The 22,623-nt window shown below is 37.0% G+C and overlaps 1 protein-coding gene across 32 annotated transcripts in view; it reads right to left on the reverse strand.

Moving 5' to 3' along the window:
• Positions 1-22,623, reverse strand: part of ABI3BP (ABI family member 3 binding protein) — a 256,453-nt gene that overhangs the window by 140,175 nt on the left and 93,655 nt on the right. For all 32 annotated transcript variants that reach the window (XM_078452941.2, XM_078452937.2, XM_078452958.2 and 29 more), the window contains exons 4-6: positions 22,472-22,604; positions 10,600-10,781; positions 9,955-10,010 (exon numbers count right to left, since the gene is read on the reverse strand). In XM_078452941.2, the coding sequence (XP_078309067.1) occupies positions 9,955-10,010; positions 10,600-10,781; positions 22,472-22,604 (371 nt within the window). The remainder of the gene's footprint in view (positions 1-9,954; positions 10,011-10,599; positions 10,782-22,471; positions 22,605-22,623) is intronic.

A 22,623-nucleotide genomic window follows, 5' to 3' on the forward strand; every position in this document is an offset into this window, starting at 1 on the left:
AAACTGCAATGGAAAGGAACTGAACCATGTGGATTGACTACTAGTTCATCTATCACTTCATTTGAGATGTGACCCAGCCAGATTCTGCCCTTACATTTCCCCTCAAACAGATGCTAAGCTACATATTATCTTTTAAAACTGCTCAGAATCCATTGTTTGAGTGTACCCAACTGCTGCTACTAAGGGCAATCCAACCACCACGCATCTCCTTGCCCAAGAAAGCAGAGCTGGCATTCAGATCCAGAAATTTCTACTTCCAAATCTTGTACTCTTCACCATCCTGCACACATTTATGCACAAGGACCTCAAATTAGAAAGGCAGGTCCCAATGCATTCTCCCCTCTCCCAAATTGTCTCAGATGTCCTACAGCAAGTCCTGATGCCATGGAGTACCTTGAACTAGAGACGGGTTTAGTGTTACCCTTAAAGTGGAGTAATCACTGGACATAATTGTGAGCCAAGGATAAGACAGGTAATGGATAGACATAGAAACAAAATAAGGAAAGCAAATATATAGGGAAGAATTAGACTAAGTTAAAGGAGTAATCATTTACTCCTTTAAATGAATAAAAATTTTTTTAAATTTTTAAATTTTAAAAAATCATTTTAAAATTTAAAAATCATGATGTTGATTTTTTAATGCTTGATTTAACCTGTATACATAACATAGAGACTCCATGTACCAGATCTGTTAAGAATCCAGAATGTAAAAAAAAAAAAACAAAAAAAAAAAACAAAAAAAAAAACAAAAAAAAAAACAAAAGAATCCAGAATGTGCTGAATGAGATACTTACCACATAGGTGTTTACACTTGTGAACAACAGAGACTCATTGATGTGCTAACATTTCAGTGAATGATATGCCCATAATAATGAGGGGCCACACAATCAGAAAGAATGAAATCTTGCCATTTGCAGCTATGAAGATGGAACTGGAGGGTATTATGGTAAGTGAAATTAGTCAGAGAAAGACAAATCTCATATAACTTCGCTAATATGAGGAATATAAGATACAAAACAGATGAACATAAGGGAAGAGAAACAAAAATAATATAAAAACAGGGAGGGGGACAAAACATAAGAGACTCTTAAATAAAGAGAACAGAGGGTTGCCAGAGGGGTTGTGGGAAGGGGAATGGGCTAAATGGGTAAGGGGCATTAAGGAATCTACTCCTGAAATCATTGTTGCACTACATGGTAACTAACTTGGATGTACATTAAAAATAAATTAGTTAATTAAAAAAAAAAAGAGGGGCCACAATACCAAACTTACTGTTTGCTATTTTTCTTCTTGTATTAAGGTCCTTATGTTTAAAAACCACAAAAAGTAGAAGTTTACTATTGTCAGATTTCTAAAAAGTAGTATTTATACCTATGGACCCAGTGCTATAGACTGAATGCTTATGTTCCCCCAAAACTGATATGTTAAAACTTAACTCCCAAGCGTGATGGTAGAGAGACCTTTGAGAAATGATTAAGTCATGAGGGATCCAGCCCTCGTGAGTGGGATTAGTGCTCTTATAAAAGAGACTCCAGAGAGGTCCCTCCACCCTTCTACCCAGTGAGGACATAGTGATAAAATGGCTGTCTGTGATCCAGGAAGCAAGCTCTCAGGAGACACCAAATCTGCCAGCACCTTGAACTTGAACTTCCCAGGCTCCAGAACTATGACAATTAAATGTTTGTTTTTTAAGCCACTCAGTCTATGGTATTTTGTTATAGCAGCCCTAGTGGACTAACACACACAGTAATTTCCTTCATCACAATCTAGCCTAATCTAATGTTGATCTAAGGAATTAAAGATCAATACCTTTACACATAAATTATTACCACTATGTGAAACATCTACATCATCCAAAAGCAGAAGTCTTATTAAATAAACTATGATTCAAATTTTTGACATCTGCTTAACAAAGTAGAAAATATGCATAATATAAATAAATATAAACGTTACAATTATAACCACATTATAACCTAATTTTATAACGAGTATGTACAGACAGATCAGAAAGAAAGATCATAGTTTTTTTTAAAACAGTGGCTATTTCTTATAAATGGATTCATTTCATCTTTTATACTTTTCTTTCTCAGTTCTTTACAAGCATGAATTACATTTTAATTAAGAAAAGTTATTTTGATCAACAGTCTGTTCAATTACTACGTCCGGGTCTGTACTACAGAACTCACGTGCTATTGGTAAATAGAGGAATGATTTAAGTATAATTTATACACATTTTTCCCCAGACAAGGGGAAGGGAATAGTAGAAATAGAAGTACCACCTTCAGCAGGAGAAGAAAAAAAATTCTCAGCTTTGGTATCACACTGGCAGCAGGATCTCTTTCAGCTTTATCATAAAATTAATTAGGAGCACTCGCACACAGGATCCTTTCCCTGAGAGATACAGGCTGTGCCTCGCGTGTCCACCTGTCCTGCTCTAGTGAAAGGTACACGAGCACATGGTCTTTATCATTTGAGAACTTTACTTTTTTAATTTTTTAAAGTTTATTTATTTGAGAGGGAGGTAAACAGCACAAGTGGGGAGAGGCCGAGAGAGAAAGGAGAGAGAGAATCTCAAGCAGGCTCCATGCTGTCAGCACAGAGCTCGATGTGGGGCTTGAACCCATGAACTGTGAGATCATAACTCAAGCTGAAACCAAGAGTTGAACGCTTAACCGACTGGGGCACCCCTCACTTGAGAACTTTAAATACCAGGTGTGCCAACCTCCAGCCACATGAGAACCACTTGCTGGAGGGGCCACATTATCCTTCCAGGTACTAAGGATCATTTTTGTTAGAGCTGTTGCTACAGTTCCAAAGGCTTTTAGAAAGCCCTATTTTTTATTTGTCCTATGAATCCTGCCACTTACAGCACATTTTGCAGAATGTGAAGTTTTTCAGACACATCACAATGCAGCAAAAACACCTACATGTTGCTGTGTTGACTGCTTTCGAATTTCATTATTTCAGTTTTTAGTTCCTTTGCTGTGATGATTTGTTTTAAACAATTTTTGACAACAAATGGAAAATATTCCACTCTTCACGTGAACGGAACAAAGTTTCTCTTTGAGCTCTTGAGTATCTACCAATGTTCCGTTATGATGACATGACTATATGTACAATATGTGCTGCCAAAAAACAAGGAAATAATTTAGCTGCAGGACCCAGTTCTTTCTAGACCTATAATTACTCTCTTGCCTAATCTGCAATCCAAAGATGTACCAAGACTGGACTCATGAGCAAGTAGCTGCCTCTCTATAAGTGGGGTTTGTAGGGGCATCAGGAAAATACTTCTGCCTAAAATGTCTATGCTGAAGGGGCACCTGGGTGGCTCCATCAGTTAAGCATCTGACTTTAGCTCAGGTCATGATCTCACAGTTTGAGAGTTTGAGCCCTGCACTGGGCTGTCTGCTCTCAGCACAGAGCCCAATTTGGATCCTCTGTCCCCCTCTCTCTCTGCCCCTCCCCTGCTCACATTTCCTCTTTCTTTCTCTCTTTCTCCCTCCCTCTCTCTCAAAAATAAACATTAAAATGTCTATGCTGAAGGCTCTAAAATTCCCACTAAGAGGTTGACACTGTGAGTCCTTTCCCTGTATCTTTTTATGAAAGTGTAGGAAACAGTCTGTTACCAGGATTCATTGAAAAATGAAATATTGTGATAATTTCCAAGTTAACAGTGTTTAACCAATTACAACCCAGTTTTAATCAAACTGTTCTGTGTACAGTGTTTTTGAAAAAGGTACCAGTTCCTTCATTGCTGTCCCAGTTTTGCTCTCAGGCCATGTCCTTGCCGGCTCTCTTTTCTGTGGACATTTTGTGGACTCCCATTCCTGCCGCAAGCCTCTATCACCGCAGATCTTGTCCTCCCTTCATTAGAAACTCTTTTCTGTGTTTACTGTATGCCTGGATGTAAGCATATTTCCCTCCTGCCCTATAAGAAATGCGGTCTTTCCTTTTTCCTGACTTTCAGGATACCCTGTTCCTAAAGAACCTAGGTTGTACTATATATATCCTGAGCTGGGGGACTAGTTAAGGGAATTCATTTCTACCATTTTTCTGAGGACCTGATGGCCAAGTATCAGGTGGGGAGACTCTATGGGGAGAGAATGCTGATGTGGTCAACAGCAATGACCTGATGACCAATTCAGCCCGATTTTAAGTCCTGGTTAGGGAAAGCCTATGCATAGGTGGAAATAACCACAGCAGTAACCATACAGGATGAGGGACTTCTTACTCACTCTGCATTATACTAACTTCCTCCTGGTATTTTTTTGAAAATTAGCTTTAATACATGTAGTGATAATGTTGTTCTTTCCAGCCTCTTCTTTTCAAGTTTGGCTATTTGGTGTTTTCGTGGTATCAGAATATTCATTGTAGATTTAACTAGTTTTAGCTCCTGAGATAAAGACAAGTTGCCCATTTGGGGAGTGGCTAATGGTTGCTCAAAGTCAAGCTTCAGTGGTTTAAGCCAAACCACATGAAAAGAACTTGGACCTGTTACACTGTGGTTTTAATTCATTTTTAGGATGTTCTAATGAAAGTTAGGAAACACATTGATTTAATCTAATGTCCTATTTGCAAAAGTCTTCATATTTCTGGTCATTTAGGGAGGAATCATATATACACCTTTGATAGTATCATCGGTCTAGGTAGAAATTTTTTCAAATTTCTGCTTAAGACAGCAATTGCTACAGATACCGGATATATTCATTGTATACAATCTTAAGGTGTGAGTGGTGACCACATGGTAGTTCTCCCTATTCACTTTACTTATCTGATAATGGTTACACTTTAAAAATTGTCACAACTTCTCTTTTTGCCAAAAATAGACATGGTTTTAAAGCTGGGTGATCTCTGATGGAAAAAAACAGAAGGGTAAAAGATGTCATATACTAGGGGAACACTTATTCTAAAGTGATTTTGATTAAATAATTAAACTTCTATTTTAAAATCTCTATTAAGGGGCACCTGGGTGTCTCAGTTAAATGGCTGACTTAGGCTCAGGCCATGATATCACGGGGTTCCTGAGTTCCAGCCCCCCATCAGGTTCTCTTGCTGTCAGCTTGGAGCCTGCTTCAGATCCTTCTTCTCCCTTTCTCTCTGCCTTCCCCCCCCTCCCCACATGTGCATACCCTCTCTCTCAAAAATAAACACTTAAAATAAAATAAAATCTGTTAAATGCTTCAAAAATTGTTTAGTGAACTAGTAAGATAACTTAGTTTTTTTAAAATATAGACCTAATGTGTTAAAATTAGGTCCTTTTAGCCATGTTCTTGATTGGATCATGCATAATAAAACCTATTAATAAATATTAGGTTTCACCTCTGTCAACAGAGGGTTCTACAAGCCCCTGGGAGGCTTGGTCCATTAAGCAAACAACTCTTGATTTTGGCTCAGGTCATGATCTCACAGTTCATGAGTTCAAGTCCCCTGTGGGACTCCACACTAACTTAGAGCCTGCTTGGGATTCTCTCTTCCCTTTCTCTGCTTCTCTCTCTGCTTCTCCCCCAAACTAGTTCTCAAGCCTGCACATACACACGCTCTTAAAAAAAATAAAATAAACTTAAAAAAAAGTGTGTTCTAAATTCTCGACATGGACCCAACAGCATAATTATGATAAATGTGTATTTCTTTCACAGTATCTTGAATCTCAAGTAATACAACTTGTATAGAATAAATCACAATCTTTAAAATTCACCTTTTGTCTGATTTTTCCGGAGGTATAGGCATGGGTGAAAGTAGAATAAAGGCACCAACCATCAGAAGAAACTTCTGGCACCTGTACCTGGTACAAGTGTGCTGGGGCTTGCCAACAGAACATGTGTGGAGATACATGAATTACAAATATAATGCATCAGATGCTTAAGATGGGGCTCTTTTTAACTTTCAAATTTTTAGCGTAAATATTACTTATCTTTTAAAAATGGATATCCTATAGTTCACATTGTCTTTTCCTTTCCAAATCTCTGTTTAGAAGAGGTTAAGTGTTTGCTGCATACAAGTTTTAGGTGTAAACACATATAGGTGAAAGAAAGCATTTTTCAATGCATCTTTTGCTTAAAAGTCTAAAAGTAAAACATTTGGAATTAATTTCATAGTTCTTGAAATATTGCCTTCTAAAAGCAGTCTCAGAGATATCTGAACATTTGGATTGATATTGACTATTTGGATTAAAATATGCCTCTAAAATATCAAATCTATTTTCAGAATCAATTCTAAGTGGTCATGTAAGATGGTCTAAGGCTATCCCAAGTGGTTCCTTTTCAACTTTCCTGTGTTCTAGAGCTACCCAAGAGGACAGATGGCTGTGCAGAAAGTGACAATGGAGAAAGCCTCACAGAGAAGCCTTAAAATATCTTTTTAATTAATTTGGGTTTTCCTTTGGAAATAACCAAGAGTTTCAAACCACAACTCATCACAGCTGGCTGGAGTTGGGAGTACTCCGCCTCACAGCTTGAAGTGGTAAAATATCTGGCTTTGTGTCACAGATGCAGGAAGTTTCTTCCTCGACCTTCTCATCATGGCTATTTATGATATGAAAAAGAAATTAAATTCCTTGGGAGTAAACATCAATCATCTTTCCCAATTTTGCTGAGTAACTCTCACTAGATGAAATATTTTGCACAAAACATTATTGGGATATGATTGAAGAAAAGGAATGAAAGAAATGACATCATTGAGTCACATGCAAGACAAAGCATGACAGCCAAGAGGGTGGGAGATAAGATATGCCTCCTAGGTAACCATTCACAACAAGAGTGGGGATTGTTCTAGAAGAGAATCAAAGAGCAACTCTATTCCCTGTGGTTGGATTTGAGACAAAGCCAGAGAGGGACCTTAACAAGGAATGGTACAACTCAATACTTAGTACTGAGCCAAATGATTGTTTGGAAAATATATATATAACCTAATCAATATATGACTTTACCACCTGCAATAGAGTGAAATACAACCCATATAGTTTAGAATTTAATTACCACAAAAATCAAACCACTTATAAAACTAAAAACAAAAGAGGGAAATATTTGATCTCTGGATAAAGAAGGGCTTTATAAAATATAATGTAACTGTAAATATCACAATGGAAAAGACAAATAATTTGATTAAACAAATTTTAAAAGTAGGCTATTTCAAAATTTCCATAAACAAAATTGATAACAAATGTGAGAATAATGTTCCTAGATGATATAACCAAGAGTCAACGTTCTTTAATCTATAAAATCTTTAAAATCTATTCAATAAAAACCATGAGACCCCCATTGAATTAAAGACTAAAACTAAAAGTCATTAAATGGAAAATACAAATGGCTGATAAACAAGTGAAGAAAGCAGTGCTATTAGAAATCAGGGGAAAAAAATTATAAAACATTTTAAACTATTACATTATGTGAAAATTTAGTGATGGAAATACATGTTGATAATCAAGGCATATTGGCAAGATAACTCTGATATATTGATAGCAAGATGGTAAAATGGCCCAACCTTTCTAGAAAGAAATTTGATCATATATAGGAAGTTTTCAAAATGTTAAGAATCTAAGTTACTAATTCCTGTCTAAGTATCAATTATAAAGAAACAAGTAGACAAATGAACTAAGATTATGGTCATAAATGTTTGCCATAGCATCACTTATAATTAAAAACAATTAGAAATAACTTGAATGCCTACAAATTGGAAACTGAGTTTCCAATTTATATTATAGAATACACAGTAATTAAAATTATATATATGAAGAGCATTTTATGACATGAAATATGCTATGCCATATTTTGACTAAGTGGATTATAAATGGTTTTATACTGGTCTTTATTTGGCAGTGTTGTAGATAATTTTGTTTTTATTGCTTTCCCCATATCTATATAGTCTCAATTTTTAGATATTAGATTATTAGGAAACAAATCAAAATCTAAAGAAAGGAAAGAAGAAAATGAATGAATGAATGAATGTGACATGGGAATTTACCTGCCATCTCCTTTCTTACATGATGATTTGCAACATAACAAAACACTTTCCTGGGCAATCTAATAATCATTACTTGATCATAAATTTACAAGGGACACACTTTTCTGCCAATGCAAACCACAGAAACATTTGCCTTATCAGGATTAATTCTCAATCTTTTTTACCCAAACCATTTTTCTGTCACTGACAAGAATTCTGCATTTTTTTTTCATCCCAATGAGGTATGTAGTACCTTTTTTTTCCTACTAGCCTACATGATCAATGGGGTATTCTTTTGACTATTTCATTAGACATAAATTAGACATGGATACCTTTATCCATCCACAACATGGACACATTAAATAGAGCAAATTTGCAGCCACGAATAGTCTTTGCATGTTCACTTGACTGTAGGGTATTTCCCTGGCTGGATACTCCCAACACATAGGGACCAAAGCCAGCACCAAATTCCTCCCTTCTCACCAGAGTGCCTCCTCTACCTGCTCGGGCCATCATCTTATAATCGTGCATGTGATTTAATGGATGCAGAGAAAGGTGAAGGAATCCTTTTTCACTATTGGTGGGAATGCAAACTGGTACAGCCACTCTGGAGAATGGTGTGGAGGTTCCTCAAAAACTTGAAAATAGAACTACCCTATGACCCTGCAATTGCACTACTAGGTATATATCCAAAGGACACAAAAATTCTGATTTGAAGGGGCACATGCACCCCAATGTTTATGGCAGCACTATCAACAATAGCCTAATTATGGAAAGAGCTCAAATGTCCATTGACTGATGAGTGGTAAAGAAGATGGGATATATGTGTATGTATGTATGTACATATATGTACATACATACATACACACATACACACATATATACACATACAATGGAATATTACTCAGTAATCACCAAGAATGAATCTTGCCATTTACAACAATGTGGATGGATCTATAGGGTATCGTGCTAAGTGAAATAAGTCAGAGAAAGATAAACATCATATGATTTCACTCATATGTGGAATTTAAGAAACACAACAGATCAACATAGGGGAAGGGAAGGAAAGGAAAAAAAGGATAAAAACTGAGAAGGAGGTGAACTATAAGAGACTCTTAAAGACAGAGGACAAACTGAGGGTTGGTGGAGGGGAGGTGGGTGGTGGGATGGGCTAAAATGGGTGATGGGCATTAAGGAAGGCACTTGTTGGGATGAGCACTGGGTGTCATATGTAAGTGCTGAGTCACCCAGTTCTACTCCTGAAACCAATACTACACTGTATGCTAACTGATTTGAATTTAAATAAACAAATTAAAAAAAAAGAAACAGATAAAAACAATAAAAGAAAATGCAAACATCTCTGTGACAGTTACAACAATGGCTTACATTTGTAACAGGTAGTACGTAACTGGTGTGGTGCTTCCTGAGAACAGATTTTGAAAAGTGGAGGGAAAAAGGACAAGAGACTGAGTTTCTGCAGTAAGAGAGAAGAGGGGGTCTAGATGAGGGGGATGCCTGGCGGGTAAGATATGCAGATATTTACTACACTCAATAGAGGCTAGGCACAAATAAAAACCAAGCCAGTTGCTTCATCATTTTGAAAAGGGTTAGCTCTTTAAGCAGGAAGTGAGAAAATAGTGGGAAGAGGACAGAGAAGTGAGTAATACTAATGTAAATAGAACATATACAGATTTACTGTGGAAACAGGTTATTCTAAAAGACAATCCACTGCAGATAATAAGCATAACCTCAAAATACCTGGAATCTGGATATAGAATAACTACATCAAGTATCAGTATTTTAGAGCTATAAACATATTAGATAATTTGCTCTCATATTTCTACCTCCATTTGCTGAAAAAGAAATTCCTAAAGCATTAAGTACTTTACACAAAGCCCCATGGCCAGTCAACTAATCCTAATAGGCCTATTTTCTTGCAACCAACAACAACAACAACAACAACACAATGCAGATACAATTTCTAAAAAACATTCCTGAGGATAACCTGGTACCTACCACTGTGTGGGCTTGGTCATAGGTACTTTGGATTTTCCCATTGACTTTGCTTTTACCTGACAAAAACAAGCAGAAAATAACATTATTTTCATTTCATTATTTCATTTCATTATTTCATTCTTGTGTTCCTAAATTAACTCTTCCTACTCATGATGAAGACAACTGTACTCCTTTTCTAACTCAGACTCTTTATTCCTATTAGTTATTTACTGTCATTTCAAGCGCTGATTCCAATGAAGTTTGAATGAAGAGATGACAAGATTTGGGCCCCTTCAAGTATTTCTATGTTCACTTCTACTGGCCCAGCTTTCCATTCTGAACACCAATACACATTACTGCTGTTTTCACTCAGTTGGTGCTCATAGATCTGAGATTGATTGAAAATACTAAAATGGCCAAAGAAGTGTTATCAATAAAGGCATCAAACATCAGTTCATCACATTTTCTGTTTAAAAAAACACTCATCAACATAAAAGATTCTCAACTATCAGTACTCAAATTGTCTTCACTTTTGTATTTTTTTAAGCACTAGAGGATGGCAGTTAACTCCCCTCATATTTAAGAATAAAATAATTAAAATTTTGGTACTTAGGAAAAAAAGATAAAAGTTACAAAAAGCTTCCTCAAACAGTTCCTGGTACTTACTTCCAACAATAGTCTTGTGATTGAAAATCTTACTCCAAATTCCACCTTCTACATTGTCTTTCACTCCGAATTCATAAACTGTGTTGGGTTTTAGATTTTCCACAATTGTTTCAGTGGCTGGACAGAGTTGAAAAACCCATTTCTTCTCCTTATCCTTTTCTCTATAGCGAATTGTATAATATCTGTTGAATAACCAAAACATGATGCTTTTAATCCACAGGGAGAATCAGAATGCTATTTCAAGTTTCTTAATACATCACAGACTCCCATCTACTTCAAAGACTATGCTTAATGCTGGCTTCTGTTTTTATTTTTTAGAAATTGCAGAGAACATGACAAAACAGCTCAGTGTGTACTTAAGGTTTTAAATTTCTAATGCCAAGTTGGAGAATGTGAAGCACAGTTAAGGTCTGACAGAATGCGGTTCTATTATTTGCTACTTTGCAGAATGAAAGTTGGAAAGCGCCGGATGTTCGTTTCTTTCCAGTTATGCATAGAACAGAGCATAGGTATAATTTTTCAAGTGCTTAATACTGAAGTTTTATAGCTAAATGGGTTTAACCTGCAACTGTATGGGTTTATGCCATGGAACATGCATTAGAGGTGGTATCCTTCAATTTTGTACAAGGGGATCCTGAAATTCTAAGATACATCCAGGACTGCATTTTAAGAGTGAAACATTCTTATCATAAAAATAGAATCAAAACCAAAGCCAAGCTAAGAGTTCAATGAAAAGAATCAAACCATGCAAATTTAAGATCAAGGTTACCTATTTGCTTAGGGGTTCATAATATTCAGACATACATATGAAGTAATGCTAATTGTCACCACTGTTTTTTTGCACTTTTATCACATGCTAGGTTTTATATATATTATCTTGTCATAAAATCATCTGAAGTGGTAGAAGTTATTAACTCATTCTATAGATGTGAAAATAGAGATTCAGAAACATCATTTAACTTGCCCATTGCTGCCCACCTAGTGACTTTGACCAGTGAAAGAACCAGAATACAAAGACTCCTCTGACCCTGCTGTAAACAGCCTCACACAGTGGGCCAATCAGGACAGGGGAGCGCATTAGTACTGTATACAGTCATAAGAAATCAATGAGCTAGAACTATATATATATCAATATGAACAGATTTTACGAATACTGAACAAAAATAGCAAATTACAAGATGACACATATAGTTTCATGATTCACATAAATATTAAAATGCTCACAAAATATGTTACCATATATGGTAACAGTGTAAAGAGACAGCAAATATTGCAAGGGTCCAACATTCATATTAGTGCTCTAGTTCCCAGTGAGATAAGAATTTTTTTTAATGCTTATTTTTGAGAGAACTCGAGAGAGCTCAAGAGAGCAGGGGAGGGACAATGGGGGAGGAGACAGAAGATCCAAAGTAGGTTTCACGCTGTCAGCACAGAGCCCGATGTGGGGCTCAAACTCAAACCATGAGATCATGACCTGAGCCAAAATCAGAGGCTTACCCACTTAAGGAACTGAGCCACCCCGGCGCCCCACCCAGTGAGATAAAGGAGTATAGAAGTGGGGCCAACAGGTATATTTTATCTGCTTTTTATTTTTAAACAAACATTTTCAATAAATAGAATAAAATAATAGCTGTCATGTATGCTGATGGAAACTTAGGTGTTTGTTATACTATTTTAGGTTCTTCTATTTTAAATTTTCTCTCAAACATTTAGTACCTCTCCCCCACTCCCCACCCTAGCAAAACTAAAGGGGCTAAGATTCTGGTCAGTTGCTTTTACTTGAAGCCTTACAAAGTCACTCATTTACTTGTGCTAAAAACGTTTATTGTGCCCCCCTCTAAGTGCCAGGAACACATTGTTGATGATACATAAAAACAATTACCTAGAACTTCTAGAAACAAGGGGCAGGACTGGCTACATAATTTGTGAGGCTCATCCCAAAATGAAAACATGGGACCCCATGTTCAAAAATGATTAAGCATTTCAAGACAGTGACATTAGAGTATTAAACCAAGCATGGACCCTTCTAAGTACACAGGGGGACCCTGTGCAAATGCACGTGTTGCATGGCCATCAAGTCAGCAGGGGGTTTATAGTTAACAAATACAGAGAGAGGGGGAATGGTTTTGTATGTTTCTGTACATTTGTATTTTGAATGTATTTGTATATTCAGCCTATGTTCCTACTAGTTACAAACTACTGAAATGCTTGAAGTCATTCATTAGCTTGCTTCTTTCTAGTAAAACTGCCAGGGCTCCAGTTCCTGACTTCCAAGGAGCAAAAGACTGAACGAGTGAAGGAAGCCGTTCAGCCAAAATACTAACTACTACTGGGAATATACATTATAGACTACTAATCCTCTGTGTCCTGTGAATTGAAACATCAATAGACATTTATGCAACACACTTATTGACAAGCATGCTGCATGGAATTTTTGTAGCTGTGTTTTTCCCTGCCTTGTATACTAGAAAAAGTCAGCAAAGTGCAGAGAAGCTAAAATCAGACCAGATGGGCTACCACATTATGCATCTATACTTTGGATACATTTCTCAAATCCTTAATTGCTGGTATGATCCAAGGTGTGTGGCGGGGGGGGGGGGGGGGGGGGGGGGGCACTGCTAATACAACAACCAAAGGCCAGATTCCAGAGTTACCAGTAAGTTTGATTTTATATTATCTTCCCAGGAATAAAATGGTACAAAAATGTTCTAAGAACTTCCCACATGTTAAAAACAAAAAAACAAAACAAAACAAAAACAAAAACAGAGTGGGTGGATCTGTTGGTTGAGCATCCAACTTCGGCTCAGGTCATGATCTTGTGGTTTGTGGGTTTGAGCCCCAGTCATGTTCTGTGCTGACAGCTCAGAACCTGGAGCCTGCTTTGGATTCTGTGTCTCCCTCTCTCTCTCTGCCCTTCCCTCACTTGTACTGTGTGTCTCTCTCACTCAAAAATAAATAAACATTAAAAAAAAATCCTGCACATTTTTTCTATCTTGATCACAAAGCATTCAAAATAACCTGTCTTATATCAAGTTTGTTAGGAAAAATAAACATACAGGCAGCCAACCTCTCTCTTCAGCCTCAGAGGTTATCTTTACCAACACTGGCTTAATTGATAGTTGTGTAACATAGCAAGTTCTAAATGTTAAAAGAGATAGTCAGTAAGACTATTTACCTGTAAGGTAGTGAAGCAAATTTCCTTGATTTTAAAGCTAAATACAGGCCTTATGAAAATTAACAGTGCCGTACCACACACAGAAGGTACTCCATAAATGTGGAATGAACAGAATGGATATTTGGGTGCTCATGGGGTCATTCTAAAATTAGAATATAATTTCTCTAAATGGTCAATAATTCCGTCACCAGAAAATATGGATTTAAGCAATAAAGTTTACAATTATATTATCTTTTTCAATGTGTCATTGCCTAAGGTTTTACTTACCAAAACTCAGCATTCCTATAGAATCAATGCAAACTGAAGGAAAATACAATAAATATCTACATTGAACATTTGCAGAGGGCTTAAGATTTTAAAATTTACTTCAGTTGATTCATAGAATAAACTGAAATGAGAATAAGCATTATTATAGAAGAAAAAGAGGGCCAGTAAGTGTCTAAGATCTGATTGTCAGGGACAAAGCCAGACAAATGGTGGTTTTCTGACTCAACTAATACCTTTAGTATTGCATTGGATGGTCTTTCTACTACTGTGGTGCTTGGCAAAAGGAAATGAAAACAGGTAAAATGACCCAGGAGGGAAGAGGACAATCATAATTCCTTTCAACATCATTTAAGGCTTTTTATTTTATTGTGTATTTACCATAACATAGAGTCACAGACTTCCCATTATTGTCTGAGGACACTCAGGATCAAACGTTGATCATACCCTTTTCTGTTGATGATTAAATTTGGACACAAGTGCAACAAGTCTATTAAAAATATAAGTAACAGTCGGTGAATGTCGTCAGACTAGACTTCTGGAAGGCCTGCCTCCAGCAACTTGGACTTTAAGGAAGGAGAATATTTCATGTCCTTGTGGTAAGAAACTACTGAATGGAATGTTTGGTTTAAATAACATTATCTTTGCTTGGATCTCCCTAATAGTATGAATATTGCTAATAATGCTTACTGTAGTTTAAAAAAAAATTCCATAGCTCCTCTAAATGTAGGATTTTCACTCTCCAAAAAGAACAGGGTTTGGACTAGACAACTTGTGGGATCCTTTTTGTTTCTACAAGTTTATTGTCTACAAATTAGACCTTTATTCCAACAAACTACAGAGGCAGAACACAGGGTAGAAACCCCATAAACGTGATTTATGAAATAACTAGTAGTCAATTATACCAAGAGGAGAAATGGAGCCATGACAAGATAAATGTAGTCCTTTCACAAACTAGTCTGCTTGATGCATGTCATTGGTCATTGTTTGGACTTTCTATATTTTTTTCAGCAATATTTTTATTTCTGTAACTACTATTATATTTCCTAAAACATCCATTAGATTTTTTTTGTTCTCTTTATATCAAAGGACACTTCCTGACACCGCCTTTGTCAATATTTTTGCTTCTGATGTAAATTCTGCCCTCACTCCCTTCTTCTTAAAGTGTCTCTGTCCATCACCCCCTCCCTGACCCTCTCTGATTCTGGGGTTCTTCCTGCTGCCCAAACATAAATAAGAATCTTGGTGATTTTATTCCATTTCCTTATTCCATTCACTCACTTCTGAGCCAAAAAATTGTTTAGGTATTTTTCATTCTAACAAAAATGAAAAGAATTTTCATTTCATATTCCCTTTTATCCCTGCTGTTGTTTAACACAAGATGTCTTACAAGTAATCTACCTTATCCCACTTTCTCATCACTCGTGGTGCCTAAATCTCTTTGTAATCTGGTATCTGATCTGTAATATAATAAAACCTCTTGATCAAACCTAGTGATTTAATCCTTCCTGAGTTTCCTCACTACCTTAAAATCTACTTCTGTTCAAATCTGCTCCTATTCCTGTTAGCTTCAGGCCCCTTCTCCCCTCAATCGGTTTTCAAGGCCAGTTAGGTTTCCCTGCATGATTCCTGTTTTACCTGTTTCTTCTTCATTTCTAAGCAGCACTTATGGGACCAGTTCAGGTTTTTATTATCTTTGGACTCTTAAAATAATTTTCAAACTGGTCACAAATTTCCAAAACTCTCTCCTTTATCCCCTAATGGTGGCTGGCTTAAACATCAACCAAAAGAATCAGTTTCTAGTGATTTTGGTGCTACCTAAAATGAAATAGCTCACCTGAAATGGCCGTTATAAAACAAAGCAAATAATATCAAAATCAACAAGAATAGCAAACAGGACCATTTACTGAGTGCTTACTGTGTGCCATGTACTGTATGAACCGTTTTACACGTATCATCTCATTAAATTCTGACAACCCCATGAGATAGTAGTAGTATTATCCCATTTTACAGATTTTAAAAAATGCCTTTAAATACCTTATCCAAGGCCATTCAGTTAATAATACAACAGAATTTTGAACATAGGTCAGTCTGACCAGAATTTGTACCCTCAATGTCTGTGCTGTTATCATTGCTGGAGATACTCACTGTGGACTCTAGACAAGAGATGTTGCATAAGACGTTCAAGAGCTAGATGGCCTGACCTTAAGACTTGCTCTGTAATATTCCACTTATTCACTTGTACATGTGTTGAGAACTGCTATTATAAAGCAGGATGCTAGGATCCACATGCAATGGAAGATGATTGGGACACTGAAAACTGCAAAAATGAGCTCACAGTATAGTGAAGGAGGTAGATGTATATATGGATAGAACTAAAGAAGTTGGGATGAAAAACAGAGGGTGCTGAGGGGGGCTGGGTATAGCCCTCTACACTTGAACTGTTGCAATGGACAAATGGCATTTTAAATCCAAAGGGTGGGACTTAAAGTTGGATATCCTACATAGGTCCAGGAAAGCAAAGTAGTCCAGATTTAAAACTCATGGCAGTAGCATGACTCATATATTCTTGGAGATAGATTCTATGAGAGATTCTACGATTTCTTTTACCAGGCAGTAGAAGCTGGTGGAGATTCTTTAGCCAGGGAATAAAGTTAAGCAGTGATGGAGGAGGTTAGACTTACCAGCAGTGGGAGAATTAGAGAGAGATTGGAGGGAAGAATCTCAAATAATACACTCAGTCCACACGAGTCAACCAAGGAATGACTCATGGAAGAAATGAAATGAAGAAAAAAAAGATCAAAGTTATATTTGTTTTTTTATTTTGAGAGAGAGAAAGAAAGAGAAAGAGAGAGAGTGTGTACAAGCACACACACACAAGGACCGCGCAGGGACAGAGGGAAAGAGAATCCAAGCAGGCTCTGCACTGTCAGCACAGAGCCCAGCATGGGACTAGATCTCACAATCCTTGAGATTGGTAAGCTGAGCCAAAATCAAGAGTGGGAGGCATGAGCCACCCAGGAGCCCCCAAAGTTAGTATTTCTACACAAGAATTGATGCAACTAGATTTCTTTATGGGATAAGTGTGCTAAGAAAAGCATTAATATAAATCAAAACTGAATTTCCTACCTTGAAGGAAATTAAAGTAATGGAAAGGAATTTTTTTGGTAGTACAGATTAAGAATTTAGTTGGAGTTTGAGGTACCAACCACCATTATTTGGTCATTCTAATGTAGATCATTACATCAACAACTGAAAATAGTCTTAGAACTTTGGAAATGAGTCAAGGTCAGATATTAGCCCTGCAAGTCACTTATATCCTTATCACTCCCATTGCTCTCTGTACAAAAGCAACATCAGCACATCCTTTGAGCTTTTAGAAATGCAGAACCGCAGGCTTTTCCTTATGCTCTGGAATAGAATCTTCATTGTAACAAGGTCTCTTACATGATTTACATGCATAAAGTTTGAGAAGCACTGTTTTACTTAGTTAAAGACACAGCATAGATGAGATAAGGGGGGAAACAGATGAGAGATCCAAGGATAAAACTCTATTCCACTTTGGGAGGTAGGCTAACAATTAGCAATAGAGAGGAGAAAAAGGCCAAGAGAAACATTTCACAAAACATGTCAAAGAAAGAGTTCAAGAAAGACGGTGCTGACAATTCCACTGAGAGGTTAAAAAGGTAAGAACTGAGGGGCATCTGGGTGGCTCAGTTGTTTAAGTCTCTGACTTCAGCTCAGGTCATGAGCTCAGTTTGTGGGTTTGAGCCCTGCGTGGGGTTCTGTGCCGACAGCTCAGAGTCTGGAGCCTGCTTTGGATTCTGTTTCCCCCTCTCTCTGCCCCTCCCCCACTCACACTCTGTCTCTCAAAAATAAACTAACATTTAAAAAAAAGAGTATGAACTGAGAAAACACTTCTAGATTTAGCAATTCATTGGTCATTGGTGACCACAAAGAGATATTTCAATGGAATGGCAAAAAAGGAAAGGAAACCAGTGAAAGGGAATAAAGATTGTAGGGGTGGAACAAAAACCAGGTATGAGAGAACAGACCACTCTGAAAAGTACTGGAATGAAGAGATTGAAAAATAGCTTGGAAGAGCTAACAGAATTAACAGAAAATGTTGTTTGGTGATAGAGAAATCTTCAACCTATTTGCAAGCAAGAGGCATGGTCCCAATGGCAGTGAAGGGGTAAATTTGAGAGTAAAGTCTTAAGGAATGTGGAAGGGACAGGATGATGAGCACAGTCTCGAGTCAGAAATGTGCTCCTTGGAAAGAAGAGAAGGAGGATGAATCTGGGGTGAAGAACGAGTGAGCTGATGGTAGATAATCTAAATTTCCTTAGTTTTGCAGAAGCCGGGATGGACTGGAGTAGGAAAAGAGCCAGGGAAAGTAGCCAGGATGCTATTTCCAGGATCCAGAGTATGGTGACAAGTGTCTGAATTAGAATTATTGGCACGAATGTGAAGAAGTAGAAAATAAAGACATTGATGTACTTCCCAAAGGCAGAACCATTATAACTTGGGGGCTTATTAGCTGTAGGAGAGGAAAAATAAAAAATGAATCAAGATTCAAGTTAGAGTGAATGGAGGAATGAAGGTACTTCAGAAAGTACTAAGATGTGGACCTGAAATATCAAGAGAAACAGTAGGAGTTCAATTTTGTCATGTGAAGTTTGAAGTACTGGTGAAACTAAAGTGAAAATGCTGCTGTTTTACTTTTTATTCATTCAGTATATATCAACTGAGGGCCTATTATGTGCCAGATGCTGATCTAGGGACTGGAAAGATTAAGTTGGTTATGATACACATGGTTCCTGTCCTCACAGAGCTTAAAATTTACATGGAAAGACAAATGGATAATAAGGCATTGGGCTCAATCGAGAATTCAGACATCAAAAATATTTGCTTCTTAACAACCTGGGGGGCGGGGGGACACAAAAAAAGAAAGGCCAGAGCCTGCTCTGGACCAGCCCAAAAGGAGGGCCCTCATTCTACATTAACAGTAAATAACTACAGTATGAAAGTGTCAGAAAATGTGAAAATGATTTCTAAACAAATCATAAAGCTTTAATAAGTTGGCAAAGGAGTGAGAACTAAAGCAATCTTGAACACTTTAACAAGTTGGAAACATGGGAAGGAAAAAATAAGCTATTAATGAGGAAATAAATTTGGTTAAAAACATGTTTTACTCTTCATTGGGGCCAATTTGGAAAGGTTTCTTTTGCCCTTAGATATATTGAGGACAAATGTGTACATTCTTCCATTCAAAGAGTAAAAACACATCTACTTTCCAATGTGAATTCAGGAAAGGATTTAGGAACATGAATACCCATATGGACCCTATGCAAACAGTAACAGAGCCATGTGTTATGAAGGATAACGTGATACGCCATTAATATTTCCAAACTTAAAACAAAATGAAACATAGGGGTTTTCTCACTTGGAAACTTACTGCATTGAGCTTTCATTGATTAAGTCGAAATCCAAGTATAAAGACAAAAAAATTTTCTTTGTATAGGATAAATAGGGCTGTATGCATCAATGAGAAAGGATGCCAATATTACACAGAGTGCCAGTATTAGAATTCAGTGCATTACACTGATGCCAGTTGGTGTTCCTAATGCAAGCTAAAGGCATTCAGATTCCAATGATTATTTAATAAAGTACTCCTGAAGGCAAAACTCAGCTATATTAATCTTCTGGTTTTCAAGAAGCAATCATTCCCTATAGCTACTATTATTCTAACCTACTGGCTTAGTCAAAATTCTAAAACAAACAAAAAAACCCCAGCATCTTGTAGGGTAGATTTCTCCAAGTCTGCTTCTAATTACATTCATTTAGAATCCTGGTGGATTTATTTGGGTGTTTATAATGTGCACAGTAGTTCTAGGGCCTTTCAACAAGGACCACTATTTTTTCTCAGCTACCACAAAGACTTTAAATTTCAGCTCTTTATTAAGGGTACTAACTAGGAAGAAAGGAGGCATGTGTAAATGAAATCCGTAAGTACTCCAAATGCTTTCTTTTAAGCTTTACCATTGAATTCTTCCCTGTTAGTCATGTCCTAAGTTTCCTATTTTTGTCCAGGATATCTTGATTGTCCCATTCATCCAGGTTTCAAAGTTTACAAGTATCTTGATATGTTATTATTGAATCTTAAGAAAAACACTTTATGCTAAGTAGAATTACCATTTTTTACTATTGTGATTTAATGGGCATGGCTCCATCTATTTGATGACAAGAGTAAAAGCCAGGGTGTGTGGGAGATGAACAAGGGGGTTAGGGAGAGTTACATGCATGGTCTGAGTAGCTTGGGTCTTCTAATCAATTGTCTTGGTTAATATCCTAGCTTCATCAGACCATCTGTTCCTCTCCTTCTCCCTGTATTAACTCTTTGTGCTATCAAACCATGGCAACATCTGTCAATTAGAATCAGTATCAGATAAATTCCTTCATGAAGGGTAAGGCCAAATGGAACTGAAGGAAAAATTTGAGGACAGGGGAAGAAATCACATCCAAAGCATGCTCTATGGATTTGTGGGTTAGTTAACTCCATGAATTTATCAAGCAAGTTAAGTAACTATTAAAATCAGCTTCATTTTGCTACAAGAGCTCCACATTTCCTTGCTTCCTTTTTTTGTTTCCCCTTCTGTCTTTAAATTAGAAACTCAAGAAACTGAAAAGGAGTAAGAAAGCAATCCCTAAATGTTAACCTTCTCAGCATGGTACCCTGGATCAATCCAGTAAAAACTGGAATTACCACATGAAAGCCTATTCTGTCAAGAGTCCATTTTCCAAACAAAGTAAGTTAATGGACTTAGTGGTGGGTGATAAAGGAACATTTTAGTTTCTTTGAAACATCTCAAGCTTATTTTTCAAGAAATCTGGTTTTGGCACTATCTTCTACATGGGTTTTTCCAATAATTTCTTCCTTCAGAACTATGAACATGTGAAGGAAAATCTAATTTTTTTCTTAGTCTAAATTTCCTAATGAAAGTCATATGAAAGGTACTCTTGAGAACTTAGGAACATTTTTAAAGGTCTTTTTTTGGTTCAATTTAGACAAATAAAAATAAAGCACTACACAAGAGATTATGTCCAAAAGTATATGAAAAGTATATGAAAAGTAATAGTGGATATTAAGACTCTAGTAAGATGCTGCTATGCTAGAACAGCGAAAATGCAAAATGCTGACAACATGAAATGCTGGTGAGGACGTGGAACAATCCGAATTGTCCTATTGCTTACAGGAGTGTAAATGGAAAAGTCAGGTGAAAAAAAAAAGTTAAATATACATTTCCCCTGTGACCTAGCAATTCCACTTCTAAATATTTATATAAGAGAAATTAAAACATAGGTCTACAAAGTCTTAAAGAAAAACATTTATAAAATCTCAATTCATAATAACCCAAAACAAGACATAAGTAAGTACCCACCAGTAAAAGACTAGATAATAAATTCCGGAATATTCACGTAACAGAATACCACTCAGAAGTGAAAAAAGAATGAGAGGTGCCTGGGTGGCTCAGTGAGTTAAGCATCAGACTTCAGCTCAGGTCATGATCTCGAGGCTCGTAAGTTTGAGCCCCACTTTGGGCTCTCTGCTCTGTCCCCCTCTTTCTCTGTCCCTCCCCACTCGTACTCTCTCTCAAAACTAAACAATAAAAAAAAAAAAGGAATGAACTATAACACACACAATGTCATGAAAGAATCGCAAAAACATGCTGAATGAAAACAAAGGGACACATAACATGCTGTATGATTTCATTTATGTACAATTATAGATTAGGCAAAACTTATCTACAGTGATGGAAATCAAATCAGTGGTTGCTTCTTGAGAAAGGTACTATCTGGGGGAATGAAAAGGTTCTATTTCTTGATGGGGCATAGAATACATGATTATGTGCATTTTTCATATCTGATCAAATAGTGCATTATATTGGATTTAAATTATACCTCAATAACACATTTTTTTTTTTTTTTTAAAGGAAATGAGGGCATCTGGGTGGCTCAGTCAGTTGAGGGTCTGCCTTCAGCTCAGGTCATGATCTCATGGTTCATGACTTCAAGCCCTGCGTCAAGCTCTGTGCTGACAACTCAAAGCCTGGAGCCTGCTTCAGATTTTGTGTCTCCCTCGCTCTCCACCCCTCCCCCCCCCCCCCCCCCCACTTTTTAACTCTCTCTCAAAAAAATAAACACTTTTTAAAAAATTAAAAAAAAATAAAAGTGGGGTGAAACTTTTAAAAAACCAAGAGGTAGGGGCACCTGGCTGGTTTAGTGGATAGAGCATGTGACTCTTGATCTTGGGGCTGTGAGTTCAAGCCCCACATTGAGTGTAGAGATTACTTAAAAACAAAAAACAAAAAACAAAAAACAAAAACAAGAGCTAATTTACAGGTTAAAAAAAATCTTTTTTAGATGAATTACCTGTCATTGGGACAGTGACTCGGCAATGTCCAGTCATGGTGTGGGTTAATGAGGAAACCCCAGGACAGGAATACAGAGCTTGGCGACAGAGTGCCGACCACCAGCTGGAGAGGTTTGCGAGAGCGTGCTTTACCTGTGGAGGTAACATACGG

This window comes from Panthera onca, chromosome C2 (assembly GCF_046562875.1).
Source record: "Panthera onca isolate mPanOnc1 chromosome C2, mPanOnc1 haplotype 2, whole genome shotgun sequence".
Taxonomy (NCBI): domain Eukaryota; kingdom Metazoa; phylum Chordata; class Mammalia; order Carnivora; family Felidae; genus Panthera; species Panthera onca.